At 31.1% G+C, this 15,205-nt stretch overlaps 1 protein-coding gene across 2 annotated transcripts; it reads right to left on the bottom strand.

The window, feature by feature from the left end:
• Positions 1 to 3,826: 3,826 nt before the first annotated feature.
• Positions 3,827 to 15,035, bottom strand: LOC137927040 (uncharacterized). Of its 2 annotated transcripts, none has more exons than XM_068770826.1 (4): positions 14,944 to 15,035; positions 11,952 to 12,158; positions 7,294 to 7,372; positions 3,827 to 4,110 (listed from the first exon to the last, which is right to left on the bottom strand). In XM_068770826.1, the coding sequence occupies exons 2-4, from the start codon at positions 12,145 to 12,147 to the stop codon at positions 4,098 to 4,100; spliced, it is 288 nt and encodes a 95-aa protein (XP_068626927.1). In that variant the 5' UTR covers positions 12,148 to 12,158; positions 14,944 to 15,035; the 3' UTR covers positions 3,827 to 4,097. The 2 variants fall into 2 exon arrangements, with proteins under 2 accessions (XP_068626927.1, XP_068626928.1); XM_068770827.1 differs by having other exon boundaries at positions 11,952 to 12,155; positions 14,944 to 14,971.
• Between the last annotated feature and the right edge of the window lie 170 nt (positions 15,036 to 15,205).

The following is a 15,205-nucleotide window of genomic DNA, read 5'->3' as shown; positions in this document are numbered from 1 at the left end:
AATTTTCGGCATTGTTTATAACACATGTAGCAAAGGTTCAAAATAATTTCTCTAATACATATAGGTGAGTTTAAGAAAAGAGTAAATTAACTATTACTTTACAAAAGCATTATTTACGAAAGCCAGAAAAAGGAATCTTTCTTGAAATTACTAGTGTGTTATTTTTTTCTGAGCAGAGATATCTCAATTAAAAACTAAAATTGCGACTAGGTTTGCGTGTTCGATTTCTAAACGAGACGTACGCTTATTGTATGAATCATATACCATTGACCACTTCTAACTAACCGTGAGAAAAACATCGCAAGAAAGTAGGAATGTCATGGGAGCAATAAACACAAAGATCGAACACGCCGCGTTGTTTTCGAGAGGTGGTTTACAACCAACCCTCTCTGCGGAGGAAATTCTGTCCTGTAAGAGAGGACATTAAAAAAACTATCATCAATTTCTAGCTATAATTTATTTAATCATCTTATTATTATTTTATACCTGTATTTCAGATAGTTATTAAATTTTTTAAAGTTTTATACTGGGCGTGAATCTTTAGCTCATTTATCAGCTAAAAGCTTTAAAAGTTTTTACATCTAATTCCAATGAACCCGTATAAAGTGATCACTCTGAAAAATGTTACTTTATTTTTTTTTTATTCAAAAGAGAGAAGCCATTAACTACTGGCAGTACAAACTCTGCAAGGACAAAAATACAATAATTAATTTTTATAACTTATGTAATAATCCGAATTGTAGCAACGCTGATTCTTAAAGTCATTCTGAGCGTTTTAAGCCACATAATGTAAGTTTCTTTGTTTTTTTTATATTTTTAATTATTTATTATGTTTCGGCAATTATTTAATAATACAAAAATTATTAAACTTTCAAGAAATGGCAAACATTTTTGTATACAATGAAAAAATAAATGTATGTCACATAATTCACATTCATAACTTTCTACAGGTTGATAAGAAAAAGGTGTAAATCTTTTAAAGCTTTTTGCTGATAAATGGGATAAATATATACTCCTAGATAGCTTTTACACCAAAAACCAATCACCCTGTAACAATTGACAATGACTAAATAGTTTGCTTTACAATGTTCAACACACGATATCAAGATGAAATAATTGTTATTTTAACCAAAAAATATACTCGTACTGTATGAAATTTTACAGCATTCTTAAATTTAAAATTCTGGAATTCCGAGTATAAAATGAGCTTTTTATGTAATTAGGTTTTTCCTATATTTCATTTTATAAATATTAAAGCAGATAAAATGTCAAAATGAGATATAAATAGAACAAGGTGAATCTATTTCTATTTTCAAAGACAATTTAAAAATAATGTTTGATATTTTTAGATGTTTGCATATAAATTTCATTGGCCTTTTTGTTTAACACATATTATAAAATTTATTATTACTCTTTTTGAATACGTCGTGGATGTCCATTAAAACCATGATTAAAACAGTTTTGAAGTACTAAATAACATAAAAAATATAGAACCAAAAAGTTGCTATGTAAGTGTATATACATACCAATAACTCTATATATGGGTTACAGGTGTATGAATTTTTAAAAGGGTGAATGTATAGCTCACTTGCTGACTATTAATATACGGTACTCCTATACAAAAATCTACTATTTCAGATTTAATAAAAAATAACATAATGATAACACGGTAAGTAAAACCGTTTTCTAAATTTGGATAACTTCATATTAAATTCAATAAATATTTCGTATCAATCTCTGCAGACTTTGTACTGACAAAAGTTATTTGACGGTAGCATTCCTAGATAAAAAAATTAGATACACGTAGAAAATGGTGATTGAAAATACGAAGCTTTAAACTTTATACTGATAAATCACCTACACATTCGCCCTTTTTAACCTTGTGCACCTTTAACTAATCATAATATATAAAAGGTCCTCTAAAACGAACGTTAAGTTGAAAATCAGAAAAAAAAACAACGGTAAAAAACAAGTTTAGCACTATTTAAAGAGTCAATGACACAATAAACAATTTCATCATTCTGGTTCGCAAGGCGTTGGTTTTCCCAGTCTGTTCAGTTTATACATATGAACATGATCGGTCACTATGGGTCACAATAATTAAACATTTTTTGTTATTTAATAATATAGTAATAACTAGTATACCTTTCATTCACATTTTTATCGTGAACGTATTGATGCATCTGCAAAGTGCAATGATATATTTATTCGACAAAAATTTATTAATAAAATAACAAAGTCAAAGAAATTCATATTCATACAACTATTAGCAATTAATGTTTGAAGACGAATGTTTTTGACATATATGTGATGCTAGTGATAACATACGGATCTGAAATTTGATCGCTGACGATGGGCCTCATAAGAAAGCTCAAGGTCACTCAAAGAGCAATGGAGAGAGCTATATTCGGGATATCGCTGCGATATCAAATAAGAAATTAAGAAATCCACAGAAGAACAAAAGTCACTGACGTACGCAATACCTACGCTAATCTTGATGACGAAACATGACGTTGTGTGCAGCTAGTGCATACCGAAGGCCGTTTGGGTCGGAAGCTTCTCGATTGAAGACCATGAACAGGTGGACAAGTCGTGGACAGGCCCCCCACAAGGTGAACCGACTACATAATTAAGATTGCGGGAAGTCGTTGATGCGGGCAGAGCGAAACTGATCATAGTGGTAATCTTTGTGGGAGGATGCCGTGTAATGGGTGTCTATCGGCTGAAAAAAAGAATCAATATTTTCAAGTTGTCTTCAAAGATGTCTTCAAAATTGTCTATTCTTATTTTAAAAAATAATAACAGGTTATCTTAATTGTTTGACTTTGTTTAACAGTCATAACCTTTACACCTTTTAATATTTGTCAAAAGAACTGTTTGATACTCATGTAGTAAAAGTTTTTAGAAAATAAAATGTTTCATCTACAACCGACACGTTAAATATTCATATTATTAACGACTAGGACAAAATATCAACTTAACATTGGAAAGCATTACTCATACTATATTAAAGCCTTGAAGAGAGTTTTTCGCACTTCTATTCATAGTCAATTTGCTAAGCTTCGGAAACTATGACATCATTCTAATGACTTGCAAATTTCTACTCCAAATTAAACTTTGTTACACTCACGTATTTTAAAAAGAAACTGCTTAATGCTAAATCATCAATACGAAGCAATGATATAAATATGAAATTAATGAATAGAAGTATTTATTTAAAAAGATTGCTTTATATTTACTATGTCATGTATAAATTTTAATAAAAACCATTTAAATATTTAATTACTAAAAAATGTATCGACTTTTCATAAAAATTAATGACATAATCATTATTAAAAGGGCAAACATTATTTTATTTTTTAAATACGAACGGGTACTATTTTAGTAAACATAGTAAAAAAATCAATTTTACCATTGACTTTCTTGACAGGTTGAATCAATTGAATCAATATTCTGAATAACACTATATACATGTTGGAATATACATCGTGTTAGTATCATTTTGATGGTGCTTGGCAGAGCTTATTCAAAAGAATAAATATTTGTTACATTATTTCAACAAGACAACAACCGCAAACAGTTTTGTTAAGCAGACAATCTTTGTTGCAGGATTATGAAACTTAAAACCTTAAAATTCATTATGTTTTGTCATTTAAGGTACAAACAGATCTCGTAAGCGTGAAGAATATTTATTATTTTTATTTTTGAATTATTTATACCATATATATATTTAATTATTGTGGGGAAATACGTATTGGAAATAAAATAAATAAAACTATGTTCTAAATCATATAATTAAAAACAAAACACAACACACATCTTAATGTTCGTCACCCGTTTTGTCATAAATATTATAACAAACGAACACTTTATTAACACAACTTGAGGGTTTCGATAAAATCGACGTGGTACATTAGTTCGAACTTTTTTTCTTCAAAATTAATCGTAACTTACGGTTTAATAAGCACACAAAAACTATAGCTTCTTCATAAGATAATGGCATGACGTCACAAAACAACTACATTAATTAATTCATTTTTACAAGTAACAAAAAAACTTTTTAACGGTGGTGCACCATAATTTTCCAGGGTGTTTGTTCAACCTGACCATCTGTAATAAAATAAAGATAGTATGAGACCAAATTTATAGAATAAAAAACTGTTTAAGCAATAAAGAGAACTTCATGATAATGACTAATAACTAATAATTTACATCTTAGATATAATAACCATGTGAAGGTTACTTGCGATTACATAGTTTATAAGCTGTGCAAAAAATTCTACACGCACTATGTATTTGTTGATTTTTGTCCTTCTAAACAACCATCTAACACAGATCTCACCGTGCAAATAGCTTTAACTTCATCATCATCGTCATTCCAGCGGAGAGACGCCCGCTGCAAGGCATTGCCCGCATCCAAAGGCTTCCCTCAACGTAAACTTTATCGTCGGTCGACCAGAAGGGGACTTATCCACTAAATGGAACGACAACTTAGCTACAACTTATTTAGATAAAAAAACAATTACAGGAATTATAATAGAAATAGCTAGTACTTTATTTCAGAATAAAATAACTGTCACATGTACACATTTTCCGGTTCTTATGTAAATAGAATCCAAACCTACTTGCAATTAGTAAGTGCTAGATGTTTTACATATTATTGACGTTTTAAAACAATTTTTTCGTACATAGAAAATAGCTGTACAAAATTTTTTTAATATTAAATTCAAAAGGTCACTACCTACATTGTGTGATAACATTGTGTTTTTGTAAATTTAAATATATTTAGAGCACGAAACCCTGAATCTCTCAGTTTATATAATAAACAGAAAATTAACGCGTCATTATCTTTGACTTCATGTGTAATTGTTACCAATGACTTTATTTATTTAATACTCTTCTAGCATTTGTATACATATTTATGGTTATATCATTATTATATATATGTGCTCAAAATTAATATGACCCGCCAACGAAGCAAATGCCAAAAATTTTACATCGGATTTTGAAATACAAAATACCGCAAAGCGCGGCATCACATAATAAAACAACAAAGTAACTAAGTAATTTTACACAATGTGAGCCGTTGCAACATTACTTCTGGGCTCCAAAAATTACAATAAACATTTTGAAAAATAATATCAAATTAGCAAGATTCTTTTTTTAAAAATTATCTTTGTATTACAACATTGGTGTCAAACACATAACCAATCATCAATAACAGACAACTCTTTTTGCGTGACTCTTCGTGTTTAAGTTTAATTACTGCAAGTAAATACAGTGTACATAGCCATTTTGTTGAGACGAACAAACAACATACAAAAGCTTGAGATTAATACAGAAACATTACCAAAAATTTACCATTTATTTTAGACAGATCAAAAAGTACTCATTTTACAAGATAAACGCTTTGCAAATGCTTAAATTATATACCGAACCACTATTATTAAAGAAAAAAGAATGTGATTTAAATAATAAAAATTACGACCTAATATTTGAAATTCGGGGCTAGAGCAATCCGCATTCCTTTGTATCAATAAAGTTGGGTTTTACCGAATATCTCTACTGGCCTTGTTAATTGTTCAGGTGTCACACATGAGTTGTGTCTTATTATGTAAAACGCATGACTATTGAACCGGTCTGATTGCCACCAAAACAAATAATAGTAGTGACAGTACGTCCATGAAGCGTAATCAGCAAACGTGACTGTTTACTCATCATCTCGAACCTTTGTCATTGGTACTGTTTGCAATATGACTTGACATAGTCGATATCAATGATTGCCATTTTCCATTACAGCGCTGTGCAAATTTCAATACAGCGTACCGTACGTGTTGAAACAACTTTAATTGCGCAACTATGTAACATTTTTCGCATATATATAGCCAGTTAAAAATGCTTAAAAATGTTTCTGTCGAACGTAATTTCTTTATTTCGTAGCAAGAATAATTACATTTCGTAAAAATAATTCAACTCAACATTAAAATTGTGCTCGATATAATATATAAATTAAACAGAAAGCTAAAAATAGTAAAGAATCATCATAATAATCATCATCGTTATTTCAGCCCAAGGACGTCCTCAGCTAGGTATACGATTCCTCCATATATTTCCAATAAAATCGGTAGGACGCGGCCTGTACCGGGCATGTTATCTCTGTCAAACCAATGGATGGACATCTTTCGCTGTGCTTGCTGGTCCGTAGGACCCACAATAGAATCTTAAGGCAACAATAGCTATGAACAATGTAATGCAACGAGGAAATTAAAAATCTTTCTACTATCATACAGAATCCTGCGTTAGAGCACAACACTTTGAGACTCGAGATAGTATATAGTTAACCCAGTTATTTTCCTTACAATATATAATAGGCGCCCTTCAAACCGGGTAATAGTGACTACTACCAGCTCGCTATAATCAAATAGTAGAAGCCGATCGTATCTTATAGCAGCTTTCAATAGGAGTTGTAAAGGCAATTCTCAGTTCAAATAAGGTTCTCTACAGGGTCTTTGTGCACAGTCACTTCGTGTAGCGTCCGCTTGAGTGATCTAAGAACTCGGCAGCCTCTTAATTAGGTGAACAAATAATGTAATAACCCAAGCCTTGGCTCTTAACGAAACTATTAATTTTAGTAAAGAAGTCTCGTCGATGCACAGAAGTTTCTAGATGGTCAAAAAGCATTTGCTAATAGTAATAGCATGGGTAGTAACTAATGTTTTTTGATAAATTAACAAAATAGCTATTCAGTCTTTACACATTATACGTTGACCGCATGTAATCCACTTAAAAAATTGCAAAACTAAAATTCTAAGTTAACAAGATTTCAAATTGAGGATTCTACATAGTGCAAGCAATATATAAAAATAATGACGTCAACTCTTGTGTTAATCAGTAAATGATATGTTAAAATAATATTCAACGTACCAAAAGCTGTAATAATAGTAATTATACATACTTAAATAAAATATATATATTTTTTTGTGAATTGATATAAAGTTAAAAAAGTATATAGTTTCCAAACAAAACTTACCAATGTACTTTCACCATCCAAGCAGAAGCATTGCTGGAAGTATCCCAAGTGATTAATGAAACCGTATTATAATATGATATGGTTAATGAATATTAATAATAAACAAAATAATGTAAAAATTACTCATGGAACTTTTACATGAAAATAGATTACGTAAATTATCGTTATGGATATATACATATAAAATGTTAATAATTACAGTGGTGTATATGAGAAGCCGATGTTAATGTAAGTATATTTCAACATGTTCACGTGGTACTGACGATTTGCTCTTTAGAGCTAGGGCACCGGCGAGACCAGCTCCCACCGCACCAACTTTGGCTGCCTTCAGCCCTAAAGCACCTGAAACATTTTGAAGGTCAAAATCATAGTACGAAAAAGGAATGAATAATTAAAAAACATCCTACATTTTTTCTATATTCAGACTTTTACATGTTTTATTTTAATTACGTTCAAAACAGTTCAGTGGCATCACTTTTTGGAAAATGTCATCGACTTAAGAAAACTCTTGAAACTACGGTGGATTGAAAAGTACTCGGCCTAACCAAGAAAATAAATACATACTAAATCAGTTATATTTTTATTTTTCTACATAATCACCATCAAGTTCAATACACTTTTGCCACCTCCCCTTCCAAGCATTTAGACCGTTGAGAAAAATGATTCTTCCTTAGAGTCAAAATATGCGTCTACAGCTGCTTTGACCTCGTCGTTTGTCGAAAATCTTTGACCTCCCAAGTGCTTTTTTAGGTTAGGGAACAGAAAGAAGTCTGATGGTGCCAGATCAAGTGAATACGGCGGATGCGGTAACAGTTCAAAGCCACAGTTGTGAATTTCAGCCATTGACTGTACTGACGTGTGAACACGGGCGTTATCATGATGAAACAGGACTTTTCTTCTGAGCATTCCTCGACGTTTTTCTTTCATTTCCTCTCGTAAACGACGTAGTAAGGTGCAGTAGTAATCAGAGTTTATAGTCTGACCCCTTTCAAAATAATCAATCATAATCACACCTTTCGAGTCCCAGAATACTGAAGCCATCACCTTATTTGCTAACAAAATCGACTTAGCCTTTTTAGGGGGTGGTGAAACAGGTCTTCTCCACTGTTTTGATTGTTGTTTTGTTTCCGGTGTACAGTAATGAACCCATGTTTCGTCCATAGTAACAAAACGATTCAAAAAATCATCTGCATCGGCTTCAAATAACTCTAAACAGTCGCGTGAAATAGTCAATCGCGTCCTTTTTTGTTCAACTGAAAGCAGTCGCGGAACCCACCTCGCAGACACCTTGTGGAAACCCAACTCGTTGACAATGATGTTTTGAGTTCGTTCATAAGAGATGCTTATAATCTCGGCCATCTCTCTAATTTTTAATCTGCGGTCTCCCATTATTAAATCAAGTACTTTTTTAATATTTTCGTCAGTAGTTGACGTCGAAGGCCTTCCAGAGCGGGGTTCATCTTTCACACTCTCTCTACCACGCTTAAATTCTGCTATCCATTTTTTGACGGATGAATAAGACAGAGCACAATCGCCTAATTTACTGACCATGTCATCATGGATGGCTTTTGATGATAGCCCCTTCTTATGGACGTACTTAATGACGGCACGCTACTCGATTTGCTCCATTCGCGGAAATTATGTCCGATTACTTTGTTAATAAATTTATAAAATCACAACTAATTATCGCACACGTTTCGAACTTCACACAATGAACTAGTCTGAACTGAACTAAATAATGTGGCTAGTGGCTATTTGATTTTTAGAATTGAATGGATCTATGTTAGGCCGAGTACTTTTCAATCCACCCTCGTATCTTATGCTTCTCTACTTGACAGCATGACGTCAATAATCTTATGTTTTGTTTCATTAAAAACCTCAAGATAAATAAAATTTCTTCGATAAGAGAAAAAAATGGCCGCAATCCATTTCTTCCTTTTTAAACGGAAAATTTAATGGTATCTTAACTTTGTCTGGTTAAAATACCATTAAATTTTAATATAATATTATTAGTACAACCGAAGATATTTAGCAACAACTTTTTACTTATAAAATAAAAAATTTCTTTTCCTAAAACTTCTAGAAGTACCTTTACAAATTTAGTTTAATTATAAATAAGCTTCAATGTAAAACTTCTAATAAGTTTGCTACCATGCGTAAAATAAAGATGATTTAACACAGTAAGAACAAAATAAAACATTATACAATTAGAAACCACATTTTTTTCAAATATGTGATCGTTAACTTTATTATTTAACATAATATTGAAACTGTTATAAACTGTTAAAAAGAATCATATTTCATTTCATTCATAAGACTAGTATATTTTCACAAAACCCAAAATATTTACTTTGTTGAATACAAATGCGGCATTACTTTCCCATACAACATTAACATAAGTGGTTATTGTAATCTTTGCGGTTAAACAAACGCAATTCATCAGCGACACCATTATAATAAGTTCCCACCGAACATTTCGATGAGAACTGCCTATTCAAATGACAAGGTGGTATTCGCCTACTATTTAAAAAAAAATATTAGTACCTTGTCTTCTGTAATTAAAGCACTTTTACAAAACATATTATACATACATCAACAATTTTTTTACAAAAACGTGCTAAAAAATCGTGTATTCATATAACTTGACAATTTTGTGGAAGCGTTTTAAAAAATCATGTAAGATGAAAAAAACTGTCAATGTTTTTTTGAAACACCGTGCAACAGTAATAATTATAAAATCAATATTTGATGTACGAAAACAACTCATTTTTTTTTAAAAAAAATTAAAACAATCAAAATTCATTATATAAGCACAAAATATATGAAAACACAATTTGAAATTAGGAATAAAAACCAATATTGAATTTGTAACCATTCACCGCTACTTGATAACAAGCGTGCACTTTTATCACAGACTGGATTAAAAATGCTATAATCAATGGATACGTCAGATATGCAAATGTCTAACATAACCGATGGATTTGAATAAGTTTTTGTGAATACTATCAAAATTAGAATAAATAAAAATTGTAAGACTTTGTGTAAAACAAAAAAATCGTATTAAAATAGTGTATTTATACTTATTGAACAACGTTATATCAAAATGATGTAAAACAGACCGTATTTAAAAATAATTGTATGTATGTACACAATCTTTTTCTACACAATATGGAATCTTTCTTTACATATGTATGTATAAACATTGATTTGTAGTGGATGAATCAAGTATATGTAATATTTCATCACTCCATTTGACAATACATCTCTGTTCTCAAACGAAGGTTTGATTCTGCAACCATACAATATATCTCTATAAGAAATAGAGCCATGACCCATTGATTATGTTTTAATTGTAATTCAAACGCTCATAGCTCTCACCTTGGATATATACTAAGCTGTTGCTTATAGAAAAGGATCGTAGATTATCATAATTGATAAAAAACCTATATGGATATCTCAAGAGACATTCCATATCATTACATAATTAAATATTACGTATATTTATTTAATAATGTTTACAAATGTACCTTAAATATTTGCAATACTTATTGTTGATAATCTACGGATGTAAAATTTTAACTCTAGTCGCTTAGTCATTGTAATAACATAGCAACAATTTGGACAAAGACTTCTTGAAAACAATAAAATTAATATAATAATGAATAAAAATAAAAATGCATTTAATACATGTATAAGTAAAGGTAATGACACTTAAATAATTATTTTAAATACAAAGTCATGACGGCAACCTTATTATTGCATTATGGGCATGTACTCTAATATCCTTCAAAGTAATTGAAGATCCAAAATCAATCGTGGCATTATTTTCAAACAGAAAGCCTGCGATTGTGGGATAAAATTGAATTTATATCCGGTAGCACAAGGTTGTTTCAAATCAAATACATTAAGCGCCAAATCAAGATACAACAGTCAATTTATGGACCAATGGTATCGCCCTAGAAACTAGAACTACTGTATAAGCTTAGCTATTTCTCATCAACGTTCTTCCATTAGGCTGGCCTAGTTGCAATACCTTAAGAGTCATTCAAGTTTTCTCAATGTAGTTCGAGGTATATACTATTTGCTACTTAACTGAGTAAATGTCAAGAAAATAATGTTTCTAAGTTCAGCGGAATTTTTAAATTTTAATTGAATCGGTCATCGAAACGACGACAGAATTAAGCAACGGTATTAAGTATTTAGATATATGGCCGGTTTGTTTGCATATGAATGTATATAATTAATAATATTTTTATAAGAAAAAGTTATGAGACAGTGACCTCATGTGATAAAGCCACAGTAACGGTTCGACGATACACTTTTAAGTACAAAATTATGCGTACCTCCTGGTTTATAACACAAAAAGTTAGCAAATAGCGTTGAAGATAACATTATATTTGCGTCTAATTGTTTTATGGTGGAATTGGTCGCAGTGGTTATATATTTGTCGAGGGCTATGGCCGCATCTCACTATGTTTAAAACCAAATTTTTTGAATTAAAACAGATGTAACAAATTCTTAACTATACAGAAACATTCCAAACCAAAACCAGTATCTATTAAATTAGATTAAACGTCATAATAGCTTTAACGTGATGTGGAGTATGATTTGCAACTGGATTTATTTAGTTTAAATATCATCTTTAATATTTTCGGAGACATTTAATCATGAAACAAAAACAGTGGTACGCGCTAAAATATTGTACAAACAAAGTAAACTATGTAAATATAGTGTTAATGGGGTAATCCTTCAACTTAAATTATTATATTTTACTCATAATTGGTTTACAGGTTAAGGTTCCTTGATATCGTATATTTTGGAATAAATTCGTGGTTATTTGTAGGTTATGTCGATCCTTACTTAGCTTTTAATATAGAGATGATGTTATAAATATATAAATTTTAACTGCAATAATGCTTACCAAGTAGTAACTTTTTCTTCAATAGCAGCAGGCCTCTCTTCATTCTCGGACTTCTTTGCTCGGAAGCCTCATAATGGGAGTCGTACATGCCGAAGTCATCGTGTATACTGGAAGCGTCAGCGCGATGATGATAATGAACACTGGCAACGACCGTTGCGATGAGACAAATCAACACGATGATTGTAGAAAACTGCATTTTGCCTACTTCTAAAACATAAAAATAATCATTACATAAAGTTCATCGTAAATTCTGTCATCTATATATATACAAAAGAACAAACATTCCTAAGAACTTTGTAAAAAAAATATCGATTATTTAAAGCTCCAATTTTTTTTTTGCTATAGTTAACTTTAGCATTTATTTTATCTAATACATTAATTCATTCATATTTTTATTCTCTCTTAAACGTCATGTAAAGAATTCCAGAAAAGTCTAATTTGTATAAATTTAGATATTGTGTATTTTGCTCTATAATATTACAAATTATGTGGAAAAAATACTAGTACCTTTATTCAGTAAAGATATGTGTTAATATTATCAATAAAAAGTTATAAAAAGGATAACATGAGTATACAGTAGTATGAGTACCTAATGTTTTAACCACTTAAGTCTGTAATCAATTAAAAAGTAATAATATTAAAAAATACGAAAGATGGCTACATCTTTGTTTTAATATAATGACCATGGCCTATTACTGAGCGGCACTCCAAAGGATTTTGTAATACATGCCCAGTATATGCACTTGGAATGGTTTAAATAAACATAAACTGAAGCTTAAGCTAATGTTTGCTAACATAGCACTGTCGAGATGTCCTGCTGAGAGTAAACCTCTAAGGTGCGCCTACAAACCATAAAGAATTTTGTTTATGTTTTGACATTAAATAGGGAAAATACCTGAAGCTTGTAAATAAAGCCGAATGTTAAATAAAATGCTTAACCTGCGAGAATCTTATGTTGAGCAGTGTTTTGAAATATAAGATCTTACGCAGCTAAGCATTCCTTATGCTATACCTTTGTACTTTTTAGTTAGCCGGGCGCAAGTAAAAAATCGTTCACAATTTGTATAAATGAACAGCTAATATTAACATTATTACAATAAAATAAGCAGTCAAATTTTGTTAGATTAAGTTACTATTACATTACTCAGGCATAGCGTGAACAAAGCATACCCTTTGGTAAGAATAAAAGCATTCCTACAGGAGTAACCGGATTCCCTTACACCTCAAAGAGGGCGATCACCGAGGGGGTTTCGGTGTGTAAGAATCCTATTTAACCCTGTCCTCTAGAAAAATCTTGAAAATTCCTATGATTTTCCCCGAAACAAAAAAATAGCTTCAATTACATTTGCACCCGGTTAACGCAAATAAGAATCATTTGAGATTTTCTTTTAACGAAGTTTCATTTTAAACTGGAATCCGATAATGTTTGAGAGTTTTGTGACTAACAAAATAAATAGATAGATTAAATTGATAACCCGCAAATAAGCTAATAATTGGAATAAAGTTCGGTAATTGTGCACTCTCAAATCGAAAAGCCTTAACCAAATTCCTTACTTGCGCCTTTTTCCTCCATAAAATACTAAGCAGTTTCCAAATCCGTAGAAATTTTTAAAGTAACAGACTTACTACACCGTTAAAAGTTCTAGGCTAAGCGTGTTTGACTCAAACCCAGGTTAGCTGTTAGAACTAACAGACAAACTGTTAAATAATTTAGGCGTTTTTGTGTTACGTCATGTATATGCAGGTTCTATGTTGGAGAACACGAACCGCAAGCGCAGCGAAGGACGTCCTTACAAGGTGAACAAACAACCTTGATAAGGTCTTCGTAAAAAGGCTTGATGCAGACAGGATCCAACCGGTCCTATTGGAAATCTACAAGGAGGTCTATGTCCAGCATTGGACGTCGATCGATGTTGATGTGATAGTATAAGTAGTGTGCGTAAAACGACATAGAAATTCAATTAAATAATGACGAAAAATCCAAATTGTAAATTAAATATGGTATACCAAAATCATCCACAGAAAATTGACATCAAACAATATTAATTATATTTCTGTATTAAGTCAAATCTTACTAAACTACGATTAAGTATTTTCAGGTGCTTAGGATATTCTTCGTTTGCATAAACCGTATGATCAATTTTATAATCTCCTAGGCCTTTTATCATTATTAATATTTATTTGGTAAACTTTGTCTTTTTACATAATTTATGTTTAACAAACGTATTAATTATGTATCAAAATTTGACGTCTCGACATACATATCATTTGTATTCTGCAAAACTAAAATTGTAACGAAATGACACAACAAAATTCAATTTGAATCTATTCTTCACTACAGTCTTATTTACCATTGATTTAATTAAACACACTTAAAATACTATAAGGACATTTTAAACGTTTAGTATTTTTAAAAGAAAATAGTTTGAATGGAAACAAATAAATATTATGATTATTGAAAGAGATTAGCGACCTGAAAATTAAAGTTATTGAGAAATTTTTTTTTTGCTAACGGCACAATGATTAGGCTGCTAAATAAAGTAAGATTAAACTTATTAGGATTTTAAGTACAGCTTTTATATAGAGATCAAAAAAAGGTTTTTTTTTACTTAAAAAATTTACAACTTAAATGGATCCTCGCTGCCAATTCATAAACTTTTTTTTCATACATTTATTAACAAAAATGGATAGCTCGCAGAGGAAAAATGTTTAAGTAACTTTTCATCGGTAACTTTTGCGGAAATTGAAACATTTCCACTCCAGATTTCTCCGACACGTCTGCAATACAATCGTAAGTATGGCGACAAATACGCACATAAATTGTCGATTTTAGAAACATCAATTGGAAATGTTTTATATATTTGTGTACATAAGTTAAAGTAATAAAAAAAAATTCCTATTCTAATGAGATGGAAACGGTCGACTTGTAATACGATATATGCAAAATGATGGTATATAAAAAGAAGACGATACAAAATCAATTAGTTTGTACCTTAAAAAAATTGTTTTATGCACACAACCAGCACTGCTGCAGCCACAAACTCACAGATGACAAAAATGTTAGTATTGAATTCTTATATAGACTGCAGCAGCGACGCCACAAGGGGAGGGTACATCGGCGATGCACGCTTGTATTATCGTTAATCACGGATCGTTACGGGATTGAAGAAAGGCCGCATGGAGGGGAGAATGTAGCTATAGATGGCAGACGCTCTTTTGGGTATCACCCCGTCATGACAGATCATAACATAAAC

The sequence above is a fragment of the Battus philenor genome, unplaced genomic scaffold, assembly GCF_028537555.1.
Source record: "Battus philenor isolate CCGP_79_NKW_IND1 unplaced genomic scaffold, ilBatPhil1.0.hap1 SCAF_3, whole genome shotgun sequence".
NCBI lineage: Eukaryota > Metazoa > Arthropoda > Insecta > Lepidoptera > Papilionidae > Battus > Battus philenor.
This window is presented reverse-complemented; position numbering and strand designations above follow the sequence as displayed.

Coding starts and splice junctions, on each gene's coding strand:
- LOC137927040 (XM_068770826.1), bottom strand. CDS start 12,147: ATGCAGTTTTCTACAATCATCGTGTTGATTTGTCTCATCGCAACGGTC. Junction 7,373..11,951: donor GAAGAAAAAGTTACTACTTG/GTAAGCATTATT, acceptor AAAATGTTTCAG/GTGCTTTAGGGCTGAAGGCA.